Genomic DNA, 14,850 nt, shown 5'->3' with positions numbered 1-14,850 from the left:
GTGACATTAGGTGGCTGATTTAACCCCTTTGGGACTCTTTCCTCATCTGTAAAATTTAGGTTAATATCAGCTTCGCAAGATTATGCTAAGTATTCACACTGAACGTGAACCTGGTAATTGTAGTCAGCAAATGTTCATCTCCCCCCATCCTCCCATTACGCTTTTCCACGCATCTTCAGCAGCAGCCCAAAAGGCACGCACTGAGCCTCTAGTCGCCCCTTGGAATGTTGTGATAATAAAAATATAGAAAATAGCTTCCTGCTCTCGAGAATTTTACAATCTAGTCAGTAAAACCGCTTCCACTACCTCAATCCCTCAAAACAGTCCTGAGAGGCTGAAAGATGAGAAGAGGAAGGACAGAGAGGCGTACTAGGGCGAAGAGGAGTCCTATCTCCTTCTACTCCCCAAACGCCATATTTGCTCCAGCCACAGTACCCAACTGCTGGTTTTTTACGTGCCTGTCGCCCCGAGAAGACCGCCGGCCCCCTGAAGACGAGCCAGGTTCATCTCATCTAAATCAATTTCTCATCTCGGGGCTGGGCGAGCAGCAGGCCCGGGCCCTGTTCCGCCTACGCTCTCGCGCGGCGCCGGCCCGAGCACTCCGCTGCAAGTGGGGGCGGGAGCGTCACGCTCTGCGCCCGCGTCCCACCCAGGTCGGAAAATCCCCCGGGTCCCCAGGGCAAACCAGGGGTGAGGCGGGAGACAGAGGGAAGACCAGCCGCGCCGCGCGGCCGTTGGCGGTTAACCGCCACCGGCCGCTGCAGCCCTGATTGGCTCCTTCCGCGGGCAACGCGGAGGCTTTAACCAATCGCCAGCGGGCGGGAGGCCCCGCCCAGCCAGAGCGGCGGGAGGCGGGCGTCCTGTTTGCCTGGTCGGGGGGTCGCGGACTGGGCGGGTGAAGCAGGGAGTGCTCTCCACCCGACCCTCTGGGGGCGCTGTTAGAAAGAACCCTGGCTGGGACGCCTGGGTGGCTCAGTTGGTTGGACGACTGCCTTCAGCTCAGGTCATGATCCTGGAGTCCCGGGATCGAGTCCCGCATCGGACTCCCAGCTCCATGGGGAGTCTGCTTCTCTCTCTGACCTTCTCCTCGTTCATGCTCTCTCTCACTGTCTTTCTCTCAAGTAAATAAATAAAATCTTTAAAAAAAAAAAGAACAAAATAAAAAAGCTTCTTTAAAAAAAAAAAAAAAAAAAAAGAAAGAAAGAACCCTGGCGGGGTGCCGGGGTAGAGAGGCTTGTGTGACCCTGGACAGGCTCTGTTCCTTTCCAGGCGTCAGCCTTGCCATTCTCAGCAGGAGGTTGGCAGACCGCGGGGGAGGGGGATATGAGGCGGAGCGACGGAGTGACCCTGCGGGCGCACGAATGGGTAAACGCGGGAATCCGCCTGCATGGCAGGAGAGTGGAGGAAGACGCGCAGAGAACCTTGGGCGTGACTGCCCGTGCGGAAAGGCGGGGGCTAGAAGGTCACCTCCCCCGACCCCACCAGAGCCCACAGGCTCCGTCGCGCAGGCCCCGCCCCCGCATGCCCCGCCCCCCAGACAGAAACCGCCCAGCGGGCCCCGGGGACCCCCACTGCAAGCTCGCCAGCGGCGCTCTAGGACCGAGTACCATCTGCTCTCCCTCCACGCGCTCGCAGCCAACAAACAGAGCCGCCGGCACTCGTGTTCTCCCTGCTGCCGGGTGAGCCTGGGCCCCGCCCGCCCCAGCCCTGCGCCCGCTACACCTGCGGCAAGCCTGCAACCCGGCGACGCGGATCCGCGCCCTTCCCTCTCTTTAACTTCCCTCCTCTTCTCCCAGCCTATCTTGTATTTTTCTTCTCTCTCCTCTTTTTCCTTATCTCTCTTCTTTCACTCTTTTCCTCTCTCCCTTTTGTTCTTACCGCTCAGGTTCAGTTGCCTGTAATTGAAGCCTCCTCTTCCACTCTCTCCGCTCGTCCTGGATGCCCAGCCCCGGCTTGGGTTGGGGGGCCTTCCGCGCGTCCACGATGATCTGAATGGCCTTCCCCTCCCGAGGAAGAGGAGGTTTTGAGTTTTTGAGTAGGGCCTGCCTCCAGCCCTTCTATCCTCCTCACAGTCCGCACCTGGGGCCTAGCGGACTCCCAAGAGAGGCTTTGACCTATCATGACGTTTTTACAATAGTTCCGTTCGTCAGAGTCAGCTGTGTCGGGGAGTGCTTCTACAGAGTGCCACTAAAGCAGAAATCTCGAAGGCAGTAAATGCGTGATACCAAGCAGACTGGGGAGGGGGTACTCCTGGGTTCATCCCCCCCCCACACACACACACAGTTTGTGCACTTAATTAGTCCCCGGCTGCCGTGGATGAAATGGACCCTGTTCCCTTTCTCCTCCCCACCTCCCAGCTTAAGGACTGTGGGTTTTTGTGCCTCTAGCAGGTGGCTCTTTCCTTGCTGGAGTGTGATCCTTTAAGAAAGATTTCCCTTTCTAAACCATCCTCTTGGGGCGCCTGGGTGGCTCAGGCGGTTGAGCCTTGGACTGTGGGCTTCCGCTCAGGTCAGGATCCCGGGGTGTGGGTTCCAGCTGGTATGGAGCTCTGTGCTCAGCAGGGAGCGGGCTTGAGGTTTTCTCCCTCCCTCTGCCCCTCCGCCCAGGCATATGATCGATCTCTCTCTCTCTCTCTCTCTAAAATAAATAAACTCTCTTCTTTGCCCTCATCCACAGGACACATAGTATGTCTATTAGGTGTTTCGTCTCCCAGCCATTTTCTATGGAAAACCAAGGGGATCGGGCCATGATAGCTACTGGCAGCTTTGAAGAATGGGATGCCTTTAGAGAAGCCTGATCTTCAGAGGCCTCAGCGTGAGACCATACAAATCCGGGTAAGAGTCCAGTCTGAGGCAGGAGTCCCCTGCTGCCTACAGCAGCAGCCTTTTGGCCTGGGGCCAGGCGTCTGTAGAATATTAGCAAAAATACCCCCCCCCCCAAGTGAAGTTGCTCTTCAGAGTTCTCAAAGCACTTTCATATATTCCTGGTCTCATTCTGTCCTTTAAGCTGACCTTGACAAGCCAGGGATGGTGGTCCCCCATATTTACAAAGGAAGAAATTGAAGCCTAGATGGGATAGTGATTAGCCCTTGGTCATCCTGGAAGTCTGCAGCAGAGCTAGGATAGACTCTTTCCAAGCTTGAGTATTATACTTCTTAGTAGGCTCTTTACCACCAATGACCCCATACTCATGCCTCTGAAGGACCTGGGCAAACCCACAGCAACATTTGAAATGGCAAGTGAGCCTCTGTGCACCTATCTTGGAGATGGACGGGGGCTGGGTCTTGTTCTTCTCTGGCCTTCACAGCACTGCAGCCTAGGTCAGGGTCAGGATACAATTGACCCCAGAGAAGGGATATGGTTTGCCTGAACCTTCTCAGAACTGTCAGATTGGCATGAGAGAACTTGGGTGTTAGACTTCCTTGCAAAAGCCCTACCTATGCCGGGGCTGAGAAAACAGTGGGAGAGAAATGTTCTGGACACCAGCGCAAAGCAAATTGCATAAGCTTTGGAGCCTATACACGTGGCTCTGGCTATGGAAGTAAGGCAGTCACCTCACAGGGCTGCTCTGAGGAGTGAGCTAACAGTGCTCCCCCTGGGGGGGTGGTGAAGGTATGGAACACGTCCTGGGGGATAGTTAGGTCAGACAGGGAACCTGGGGCATCTGAAGCACCTTCATCAACCCGTTCTGCCGTATGACTCCCAATCTTCACTGAGCCTCATGTGGCCAGGTTTCAGGAAAACTCAAATAAGACCAGGTCTGGCCTGTAGGAGCTCTGAGTACAGCTGAGTGGTGAGGAGCCTCTGGATTTCACTGTTTGCCCCAGCTACCTGGAGTGAGCAGCCCAGGAGGAAGCAGCTGTTTGCTTCCATGGGTCTTTGTGTACTCAACGGACTCCAACCACATCCTCCTCTTGCTGGCCAGCATTTTGCTCATGGCCCCAGTGACAAGGGTGGCTAATCAGGCTGGGCTCAGAGCAGCTGCTCCTGAAGTCAGAGAAGTGAGCTCAGCGAAGAGAGAAGCAGGTCACCCTCCCCCACTGGGCCACTGGGCTCACTTCCTCCCCAGCCCGTGGGGGCAGCAGAGAAGGGTGTTGTTCCAACTTTGAGAACAAAATGGAGTGTTTGGTTTCCTGTTTCACTCTTGAGAGCTCTGACCTGCACCTCCCCAAGCCTGCCCTTCCTGTGAAGATGGTGGATCCCCTGTGTTGAAGGAGAGGAAACTGGCCAGAGAAGGAGCCAGTTTTCCTGGCATCACACAGTAGTCCAGGGGGAGAGAGTCCAGGGCCTGTGTACCTGCTCTCACCCCTGAGAGTTGCCCAGGATCCTTCAAGGCCCAGCTAAATATCACCTTTTCTGATCACACACTCTTCCTTTCTTCTCTCCTGATGGAGTTAGTTGTTCCCTCCCCATTTTGAGAGTATGTCCTGCAGGCCCCAAATGCAGCTTGAATTACCTGCCCATCCCCTATGCCAGACAGTAAGGGCCCTCTGGGGTGACCTTGTCTCCTGCCTCTCAGTAAATCAACACCCAGCAAAGCAGTCTTGAAGGAATGACTCTAGAGAGCCCCAGTGTGCAGGCTTGGGAAGAGAATGAGAATAGTGGGCTTGGAAAGGGTTGAACTGGCCTTGCCATTCTTTTTTTTTTTTTTTTCCCCTAGACTTAGGCAATTTCAGACCTGTAGGAACCTCTCCTGCTTAAGAAATCCAGGGCATAAGCCTGTGAGTTTGTGCCTGTCAGGTCTTGGTCTGACCGCAACATTTTCCCCACTTCTGCCTGTCTTCCGGACCTGCGGAAGCAGGAATGTGGGCATCAGCAGTGAGCTCTCTGCACCCAGCAGACAGAAAGCTGGGGCATTGACTCAGAGGCACTGACTTATCCCACTAAGATAGCCAGGAGCTGGACTCTCCCTGTAAGTCCGGGAAAAGGAGAGGCCGCTTCACAAGATGTGTTCTCCCCAAGCAGGAATTGCTTCTCCAGAGCTCACAAGGTTGCTCTGGTTCTTGCTTAGGGACGTGATACTGTCAGGGAAGGTAGGGGTGGCGTGGTGAGCAGGGAAGGACTGGGCATACTGCTGCTAATGGGACTTCTTTCTCCTTGGCTTAGATTCCGGCAGAGTTCCTCTGTCTCGTCTTGTTGCTGCCTGAAAGTGTTCCATTCACCACTCTTTTTCCATCTCCTGGGAGGTAGCGGGATATCAGCATTATGGTTGGGTTCAAGGCTACAGATGTACCCCCTACTGCCACGGTGAAGTTCCTGGGGGCTGGCACAGCTGCGTGCATTGCAGATCTCATCACCTTTCCTCTGGACACGGCGAAAGTCCGGCTGCAGGTGAGTGGATGAAGCCTAGGGTTCTTGATATTGTCTGGTCTGCTCTGCCCCAAAATACAGACTACTTAAGGGCCAGGGAAATGTTTAGAACTGTAAACTTTGGAACATAGGGATGGCAGGAGATGGAAAGTGCAACCTGCCTTATCCATAACCACCCACCTTGACCTTGCAGATCCAAGGAGAGAGGCAGGGGCCAGTGCGGGCTGCGGCCAGCACCCAGTACCGCGGCGTGCTGGGCACCATTCTGACCATGGTGCGCACCGAGGGCCCCCGCAGCCTCTACAGTGGGCTGGTCGCCGGCCTGCAGCGCCAAATGAGCTTTGCCTCCGTCCGCATCGGCCTCTACGACTCTGTCAAGCAGTTCTACACCAAGGGTTCTGAGCGTGAGTGTGGGACTGGGCCATAGGCCCCTTGGCCTTTTCTTCATTGTGATGATTGATCAAATCATCCCTGATTGATGATTTGCTGCATAGCCCCTTTAGGCTTCCAGATCCTTAGGCTAGTCAGAGGAACGGAGAACTGGAAGGGACCTTGATTCCTAATGATTCCTGAACACCTGGGCTGTGCTAAGCTCTGCAGGGCATTGTCCCAGGACAATCCTCACAACTGCTCTGAGAGTAGATGGCATCATCTCCAGATGAAAAGACTTGAGTCTTCTTGGTGGAAAGGACTTGGCCAAGAGCACACAATGGGGAACCAGAAAAACACAGCTAGGACTTTTGCCTCCAAGACCACTCTTCCATTTCATCTCCTCAGCATGCCTTGCCCACCCTCCATTTTATACATGTGGAAACTGAGAACCCAGATCAAAAGGTTGGCTTTTCCCAAGATTACAGGAGAGAGAGAAATAAATCTGGCATGCGATCCCAAGTCTTAACAGGTCCCAGGCCTTGAGAAGGCCACTTCTCTCTGACCTTTGGTTTTCACATTTGTCAAATGGAAAGGACTGTGATTTCTCAGGGCATGTAACCTCTTGAGCTAAGTCTCACTTTGTCCTGCTGTGACCCTGTGCATAGCAAGTAATAGACCTTCACAGTGTTACTTTTCTTTGATGCAAAGAGTTTTTCGAGCAAGAGCTTATCTGAATCCTATTCCCAAAAGGCCAGAGATGAGATGCTTTTGGTGAGGAGAGGTGGAAAGTGAGTCCAACCCCCCAGGCACTGACCCCCACGGTTTTCCCACAGATGCCAGCATCGGGAGCCGCCTCCTGGCAGGCAGCACCACAGGTGCCTTGGCTGTGGCTGTGGCCCAGCCCACAGATGTAGTAAAGGTACGGTTCCAGGCCCAAGCCCAGGCTGGAAGTGGCCGGAGATACCAAAGCACTGTTGATGCCTACAAGACCATCGCCCGAGAGGAAGGGTTCCGAGGACTCTGGAAAGGTTTGTGTCTGTGTATCAGGTGTTTCTTCTCCCACATCCTCCTTCTCCCCTAGTCTCTGGTTCCACATTGGTACTCTTTCCTCCTGTAGGAACCTCTCCCAATGTTGCTCGTAATGCCATTGTCAACTGTGCTGAGCTGGTGACCTACGATCTCATCAAGGATGCCCTCCTGAAGGCCAACCTCATGACAGGTGAGTTAGAGTAATTGGTGCTGGGTCTCATCTTTCCTACCATCTGGGAGCAGATGCGGGAGTCTGGTTGCCTGAGGACTGACTACATCTTTTCATCCTGCTTCCCCTATGCTTGTGGAATGAGTTTAGATTTACCATATTGAAGCCTGCTAGGATGTAGCTCCCAATTTGCACACTGAGGCACTGAGGCAAAAGGAATCTTAGGTCATCAGGAGAAGTCCCAGCTGGAGTGTCTCTCTCTAAAACCATCAGACCCCTAAGCTATTTTAATAATCCCTTTCCTTCTGGAATGATGGGGTGAGGAGTCCTGACCGCCTCTCCCGCTCCTCCTTGGCAGATGACCTCCCTTGCCACTTCACTTCCGCCTTCGGGGCGGGCTTCTGCACCACTGTCATCGCCTCCCCTGTCGATGTGGTCAAGACAAGATACATGAACTCTGCCCTGGGCCAGTACAGCAGCGCTGGCCACTGTGCCCTCACCATGCTCCAGAAGGAGGGTCCTCGAGCCTTCTACAAAGGGTGAGCCTTTGATCCGTCCCATCCAATTTGAAGCCCCCTGGCTGCCCATACCTACACACAGATAGGAGAGAACCACCTGCAACCAGGTGTCAAGCTATTCTGATCCTGGTCCTGGTATTTCACCAGCATTTTCTCATGCTCTTAACTACTTCCAGAGTTGTCATCCCTACTTTGTCGGTACTAAAATGGAGACTCCCGGGGGATTCTTGGCTGACAGCCACACAGCTGTGGGCCTGTGTTCCCTGAGTGCTCAGCCTCCTTGGGGGCAGAGCAGCTGGGTTGGATTGGATACCATGGGTGAGTGGGAGGTGGGAGTGCCCTCAGGAGTCACCAGATTACCCTCTGTGACCTGTGTTTTCTCTCTTCTAGGTTCATGCCCTCCTTTCTCCGTTTGGGTTCCTGGAACGTGGTGATGTTTGTCACCTATGAGCAGCTCAAACGGGCCCTCATGGCTACCCGAACTTCCCGCGAGGCTCCCTTTTGAGTGTCTCCTGCTGCTGAGCCCACCACCTCTAGCTTTGGCTTTGGCTCAGCTCTATCCAGGCCGTGCTTCCCTTCCCTCTCTCCTCACCCCTTCCTTCTACTCCCTTTCCCACCACCTCCCTTTCCTCTCCCCACATTCTCACCCTTCTTCCCTACCTCATCTCCCCATCGCCTCTCAGTCCCAATAGAGTTGACCCCAGCTAACACTGTAAGAGGACTGGCATCAACCAGGATCCCAAGCCTTCAGTTGCTTGAAAAGTTAAGCCCAGCTCTTTGTTCTGCCCCCAAGCCCAGCCCAGCCAGCATGTCACCCATAAAACAGGTTCAACCTTGGTGTCTCTTCCCTCTCTCATAGCTCTTAGCAGAGGTTTTGGTCCAGTGGGCCCTTTTGGCACCTAACTTAGAAAGGTATGACCCACCTTCTGCTGCCAGCATCCAATCTGGGGCCCATAGAGGTCATCCTGTCCATTTCTCTTCCCAGACCGGGCCCAGGGCTTAGATGGCAAGTGAAGGAGCAGCCGGGGCAGCAGTAGCTTCACTTGCACCAGGTCACATCACCCATGCCTGGTACTCTAGCACCTGCCTTTCTAAACCCTCTAGCTGGCCCCTGTTTATCTGCAAAGTCGGTGTGTTCCTGTCTACCCTACATTGCCTCTGCTTCTTGGAAGATTTAGAGAACTTGGGAACCTTAGATGCTATGAACTTAGTTTATTCCATTCTACAAATGAGAAACCTTCTCAAAGTCCCAGACCTAGTGAGGCAAAGCCAGGCCACTTCTTGTCCTCCAGTCATGCCCTTAGTGGGTGGTACTCCTGCACTGGTGGGACATGCTGCAAGGCAAACAGGTGGCCTCAACCTGAGGATACTTTCATTTGGAGTCTCAGCCTCTCCCTGGGCTCAAGATCCCAAGGAGGCAGTGCCAAGACAGGACTTAGGCTGCACACGGTGTCAACCTCCCTGTCCCTAGCACCTGTCCTCAGACAGGAAAGCAGATTTTATATCTGTTTCAAGGGGTTGGGTACTCTGAAGTCCCGGGATGCTGAGGCATCTCGTGCAGAGGTAGGCCCATTTTATAGCTGCTGGAAGAAGATGAAGGTTGAGACCAGTCATGCAAGCAAGGACATATAGGAAGTCAGCAACTGAACGGGGGCCAGTCAGACTCCTCTCTCCCCTTGTGGACTCCTCACGCAGGGACCAGTGCTAGAGTCCTTTGGAAAGGGTTGGGCAGCTGTAGAGCCAGGCTCAGAGAATATGACTCCCCTCTTCCAGCTGCCTAAAGCAGCTAATACTACTGCTCTTTCCCCGCTGGTCAGAGCTGGAGGCTCAGCCCTTCAGTGCTTTGGCAAGGGGTCCAGGATATTAGACTGGTTCTTGGAGACAGAAGGAGGGCCCAGGATTCCTCACCTACTTCCTAGCATCTGACAAATTGAGCTGGGGTCTCAGTCCCTGAGAGAGACAGGGTTGGGTGCCATGAACAGAGCCAAAGTGAAGGTGGTAAGCAGCCCAGTGGGGCTATTGTCTGCTGGGCTGTGGGGAATCAGCATAAATGGAGGACTAACCCTCCTGCACCCTAATTCTCATGTTAGTTCTGGGAGGCAGGACTCCCTGTTAACGCACCAGAGGAAAGGGTCAATTTGTTGCCCTAGGCATGTCAGCTGATACCACTCACCAGCCTTATGTCCCAGATACTAGGATGGACACAAGGCCACCGGGCTCCATCATGGTTCTGGGCATGATCCTGGGACAGTGAGGAGCTTGGGGAGGTGGCAGAAACCACTGGGCAGCATATCTGTAAGCCTCAGTAATTCAGTAACCAGTCCTCACGGCCTATAAAATGAATATATGCCAAGCCAGCCTGCTTTGCCTACCATAGGAGGTAGCACCGAAGATCATGGAGGTAATAGAAATCTCATAAAGGTCTTCCATCAGGCCTAAAAGCACACTTCCTTCAGAGCCTCACCATGAAAAGGCTAGAGGCAGGCTTTGCTGCTGGCCTAGAGGAGACAACACGGGCACCACACTCCCTCATCCACTTGCTCACTGACCGCAGAGGGCAGCTGGCACCACCCCTCCACCAGCCGTGCCTCAGGGCAGAGTCCACTTCATCTTGTTTCCATAAGGCCCACAAGACCAGGATTGTAATCTTTGCTGTAAGAAACAGGCTCAGAGAAGCGAAGTGATTGGCCCCTGGCATATGCCTGAGGTGTAGCTGATTCCAAGGCCCATATTCCTTAAGGACGGCAGAGGTGCTCCCTAGAACCCTGGTCCAGATTCCACATCTCAAGGGCAGCTCCTGCTGCATTCTCCCTGGTGGTTTTTTATTTTTATTTTTTAAAGATTTATTTATTTGACAGAGAGAGACCAAGCAGGCAGAGAGAGAGAGAGAGGAGGAAGCAGGCTCCCTGCCAAGCAGAGAGCCCAATGCAGGACTCAATCCCAGAACCCTGAGATCATGACCTGAGCCGAAGGCAGAGGCTTAACCCACTGAGGCACCCGGGCACCCTCCCTGATGGTTTTTTAAATGTCTGACTGGTGCTACTGAAACCACATTTAAGAAAAAACCTAAAGCTTGGATGTGCTTTGAATGGGGGAATTTGATATCGACAGCATGGGGGCCTTTTCTGGTACCTCTGACATCCCTCCATAAAAGTGGCCAGTTACTCTCAGAAGCTTGGATGTATCCTAGCCCAAACCCAGACTCAAAAGACAGAAGAGTTGCATGCCACACTTGCTGATGGATGGTAGGCAGTTTGGGGAGGTAGGTGTGCTCTATATGGGCCCAGCTGGGCCTGGTGGCCATAGCAGCAGCAATCCTGGAACCCTGATTCCTAAGCAGTGAGTTCAAATACATTCACCAATGACTCAGTCCTCAAGCAGCCTGCAGGGGAGTTATGAGTAGTAACATCCAGGAAGTCTGTGGCAGGGCCGGGAGTGAAATCCAGTTTGCCTGTCCCCCTCTGCACCCTACCTAGAGGCAGCCCAGGACCCACTAAGTAGATGGAATTGAGGCTGGTGAGGAAGAATCAAAGCCATTTCCAGCCCTGTGTCAGTGTTGCCTCTAGGCAGGATGAGTCTGGGAGTGGCCTTCAAAGTTCTGATGACATCTTTGTCCCATGTAACCTTGACAAGTGTTTTCTTTGTGCTTCCTGTCGACAGTGTGACCATATAACACTCTAGAGAGTGTTATATTGGTAAAGATTTTGTGTCATGAGAAATAAGAGCAGAGTAGGGACACAGAGGCCACACGGCTCTGCCCCACTCTATCAAGGTAACAGCATACAGGCTCCGAGCCCTCAGGAACCTACCTGGTCATGGAAAACCAGGACAAGGAGGCAGTACTGACTGCCAGGGACCTAATCTGTATGAACATAAGTTGGAACTAGAGTTGAGAATAACAATTATAAAGATACTTACTGGGCTAGGGAAAAAAGCAGAGAAGACACTAGAGAATCCATTCCTGGAGAAATAAAAAAGCTAAAATCTAAAGTTAAAATCAAAAAGGCTATTAATGAGATGTAATAAAAATGGAGGCTCCAACTGCTAGGATAGATGAGGCAGAAGAGAGAATCAGTGATATAGAAGATAAAATGATGGAAAATAAAGAAGCTGAGAAAGATAAGAGATAAAAAAAAAGATAATCATGAGGGGGAGAATTCAAGAGATAAGTGATAACATAAAGCAAAACAATATTAAGGTAATTGGGATCCCAAAAGAAGGGCGAGCAGAAGGTATATTGGAGCAGAGAACTTCCCTAATAAGGGGAATGAAATGCATTCAAGTCCAGGAGTCACAGAGAATACCCCTCAAAATCAATAAAAACCGGTCAACATCCTGACAAATGACAGTGAAACCTGCAAATCTCAGAGACAGAGAAAATCCTGAAAGCAAGTCACGACAAGAGGTGTATAACCTACAAGGGTAGAAACAGACTGGCAGCAGACCTATCCACAGAGACCTGGCAAACCAGAAAGGACTGGCATGATATATTCAGGGCATTAAACAAGAAAAATATGCAGCCAAGAATACTTTTACAGCTAGCATATCATTCAAAATAGAAGGAATGATAAAAAGTTTGCTAAAAGGAATGATAAAAGAATTTGCTAAACCACCCCTACAAGAAATATTAAAAGGGATCCTTTAAGCGAAGAGAGAGCCCAAAAGTAACATAGAACAGGAAGGAACAGCGACAATATACAGAAACAGTGACTTTACAGGTACTTTACAATGGTACTAAATTCATATCTTTCAATGTTTACTCTGAATATAAATGAGCTAAATGCCCTAATCAAAAGACATAGGGTATCAGATTGGATAAAAATGCAAAACCCATTGATATACCCATTGATATCTGCCAGATACTCATTTTAGACCCAAGGACACCTCCAGATTGAAAGCGAGGGGGTGGAAAACCAATTATTGTTTTAATGGATATCAAAAGGAAGCTGGGGTGGCAATCCTTATATCAAATTAGATTTTTTTATTTTTTTAGATTTTATTTATTTGATAGACAGTATGGGAGGGAATACAAGCAGGGGGAATGGGAGAGGGAGAAGCAAGCTTTCCACTGAGCGGGGGAGCCCAAGGTGGGGCTCAATCCCAGGACCCTGGGATCATGACCTGAACTGAAGGCAGGTGCTTAACAACTGAGCCACCCAGGTGCCCCAGACAGATTTTATTATTTTTTTTTAAATTTGTAAATTTTATTGTGCAGAATAATTGGAATCTTCCAGGGTTATAGGTACTAGGATCTTAAGAAAACAAATTAGATTTTAAACCAAAGACTGTAGTAAGATATGAGGAAGGACACTATATCATAATTAGAGGGTCTATCCAACAAGAAGATCTAACAATTGTAAATATTTATGCCCCAAATATGGGAGCAGCCAATTACATAAACCAATTAATAATAAAATGAAAGAAACACATTGATAATAACACAATAATAGTAAGGGACCTTAACACCCCACTCAATGCAGTGGACAGATCATCTAAGCAGAAGATCAACAAGGAAATAAGGGCTTTGGATGAAATACTGGATGGGATGGACATCACAGATATACTGAAGGCATTCCATCCTAAAGCAACAGAATACACATTCTTCTTTAGTGTATGGAACATTCTCCAGAATAGATCACATATAGGTTCACAAGTCAGCTCTCAACTGGTACCAAAAGATTGGGATTATTCCCTGCATATTTTTGGCCTACAATGCTTTGAAACTGCAGCTCAATCACAAGAGAAAATTTGGAAAGAATTGAAATACACGGAGGCTAAAGGGCATCTTACTAAAGAATGAATGGGTCAACCAGGAAATTAAAGAATTTTATTTATTTATTTATTTATTTATTTATTTATTTATTTGACAGGCAGAGATCACAAGTAGGCAGGGAGGCAGGCAGAGAGAGAGAGAAGGAAGCAGGCTCCCCAATGAGCAGAGAGCCCGACGTGGGGCTCAATCCCAGGACCCTGGGATCATGACCCGAGCCGAAGGCAGAGGCTTTAACCCACTGAGCCACCCAGGCGCCCCAGGAAATTAAAGAATTTTAAAACTTAATGGAAACAAATAAAAATACAACTGTTCAAAATCTTTGTGATTCAGCAAAGGTGGTCCTAAGAGGGAGGTATATAGCAATATACCTTTCTCTAGAAACAAGAAAGGTCTAAATTACACAACCTAACCTTACACCTAAAGGAGCTGGAGAAAGTACAGCAAGCAAAGCCTAAACACAACAGAGAAGAGATTTAATAAAGAGTAAAGCAGAAATCAATGAAATAGAAACCAAAAGAAAAGTAGAAAAGATCAACGAAACTAGGAGCTGTTTTTTTAAAAGAATAAGATTGATAAATCCCTGGGCAGACTTCTCAAAAAGAAAAGAGACAGGGTCCAAATAAATAAAATCATGAATGAAAGAGGAGAAGTCACAACAAACACTGAAAAAATACAATTACAAAAACATATTATCAGCAAGTATATGCCAACAAATCTGGAAGAAATGGATGCATTCCTAGAGAAGTATAAACTAGCAAAACTGAAACAGGAAGAAAAAGAAAACCTGAACACACCCATAACCAGCAAGGAAACAGAAGCAGATGTCAAAAATCTACCCACAGACAGAAGTCTAGGGCCAGATGGCTTCCCAAGGGAATTCTACCAAACATTTAAAGAAGAATTAATACCTATTCTTCTGAAGCTATTTCAAAGAATAGAAATAGAAGGAAAACTTCCAAACTCTATGAGGCCAGCATTACTTTGATCCCAAAACCAGACAAAGACCCCATCAAAAAGGAGATTTACAGACCAATATACCTGATGAACACAGATGCAAAAATTCTCACCAAGATACTAGCCAGTAGAATCCAACAGTACATTAAAAGGATTATTCACCACAAACAAGTGGAATTTATTCCTGGACTGCAACCATAGTTCAATATCTGCAAATTAATCAATGTGATACACTACCTAAAGAAAGGACAGAAACTGTATGATCCTCTCAATAGATGCAGAAAAAGCACTGACAAAGTACCAGCATTCTTTCTTGATTAAAATCTTCACGCTGTAAGGATAGAGGGAACACGCCTCAATATCATAAAGACTATGTATGAGAAGCCCACAGCAAATAGCATTTTTTAAAAAAAGATTTTATTTTTTTTATTTTTTTTAAAGATTTTATTTATTTATCAGAGAGAGAGAGAGGGAGAGCGAGCGAGCACAGGCAGACAGAATGGCAGGCAGAGGCAGAGGGAGAAGCAGGCTCCCCGCTGAGCAAGGAGCCCGACGTGGGACTCGATCCCAGGACGTTGGGATCATGACCTGAACTGAAGGCAGCTGCTTAACCAACTGAGCCACCCAGGTGTCCCTAAAATAAAGATTTTATTTATTTGAAGTCAGAGATCACAAGTAGGCACAGAGGCAGGGGAGAGGGTGGGTCCAGGTTCCCTACTGAGCAGA

General features: G+C 49.8%; 1 protein-coding gene across 1 annotated transcript; it reads left to right on the top strand.

The window, feature by feature from the left end:
- The first annotated feature begins 1,521 nt into the window (after positions 1-1,521).
- On the top strand, positions 1,522-8,234 carry UCP2 (uncoupling protein 2). Its single transcript, XM_004768075.3, has 8 exons — positions 1,522-1,679; positions 2,677-2,834; positions 5,106-5,330; positions 5,503-5,713; positions 6,515-6,709; positions 6,799-6,900; positions 7,238-7,418; positions 7,788-8,234. Exons 3-8 carry the CDS (start codon positions 5,205-5,207, stop codon positions 7,900-7,902), a joined length of 930 nt encoding a protein of 309 aa, XP_004768132.1. The 5' UTR covers positions 1,522-1,679; positions 2,677-2,834; positions 5,106-5,204; the 3' UTR covers positions 7,903-8,234.
- The last annotated feature ends 6,616 nt before the right edge of the window (positions 8,235-14,850 follow it).

The sequence above is a fragment of the Mustela putorius genome, unplaced genomic scaffold (assembly GCF_011764305.1).
Source record: "Mustela putorius furo isolate JIRA1106 unplaced genomic scaffold, ASM1176430v1.1 tig00003987_pilon_pilon_pilon, whole genome shotgun sequence".
In the NCBI taxonomy this organism is placed as follows: domain Eukaryota; kingdom Metazoa; phylum Chordata; class Mammalia; order Carnivora; family Mustelidae; genus Mustela; species Mustela putorius.
Note: the sequence above shows the minus strand (reverse complement) of the source record. Positions and strands in the feature narration are given on the sequence as shown.

Excerpts from the sequence above, each read along its gene's own strand:
- UCP2 (XM_004768075.3), top strand. The coding sequence starts at position 5,205 with ATGGTTGGGTTCAAGGCTACAGATGTACCCCCTACTGCCACGGTGAAG. Across the intron at positions 5,331-5,502 it reads CGGCGAAAGTCCGGCTGCAG|ATCCAAGGAGAGAGGCAGGG; the intron begins GTGAGTGGATGA and ends TTGACCTTGCAG. Across the intron at positions 6,710-6,798 it reads GTTCCGAGGACTCTGGAAAG|GAACCTCTCCCAATGTTGCT; the intron begins GTTTGTGTCTGT and ends TTCCTCCTGTAG.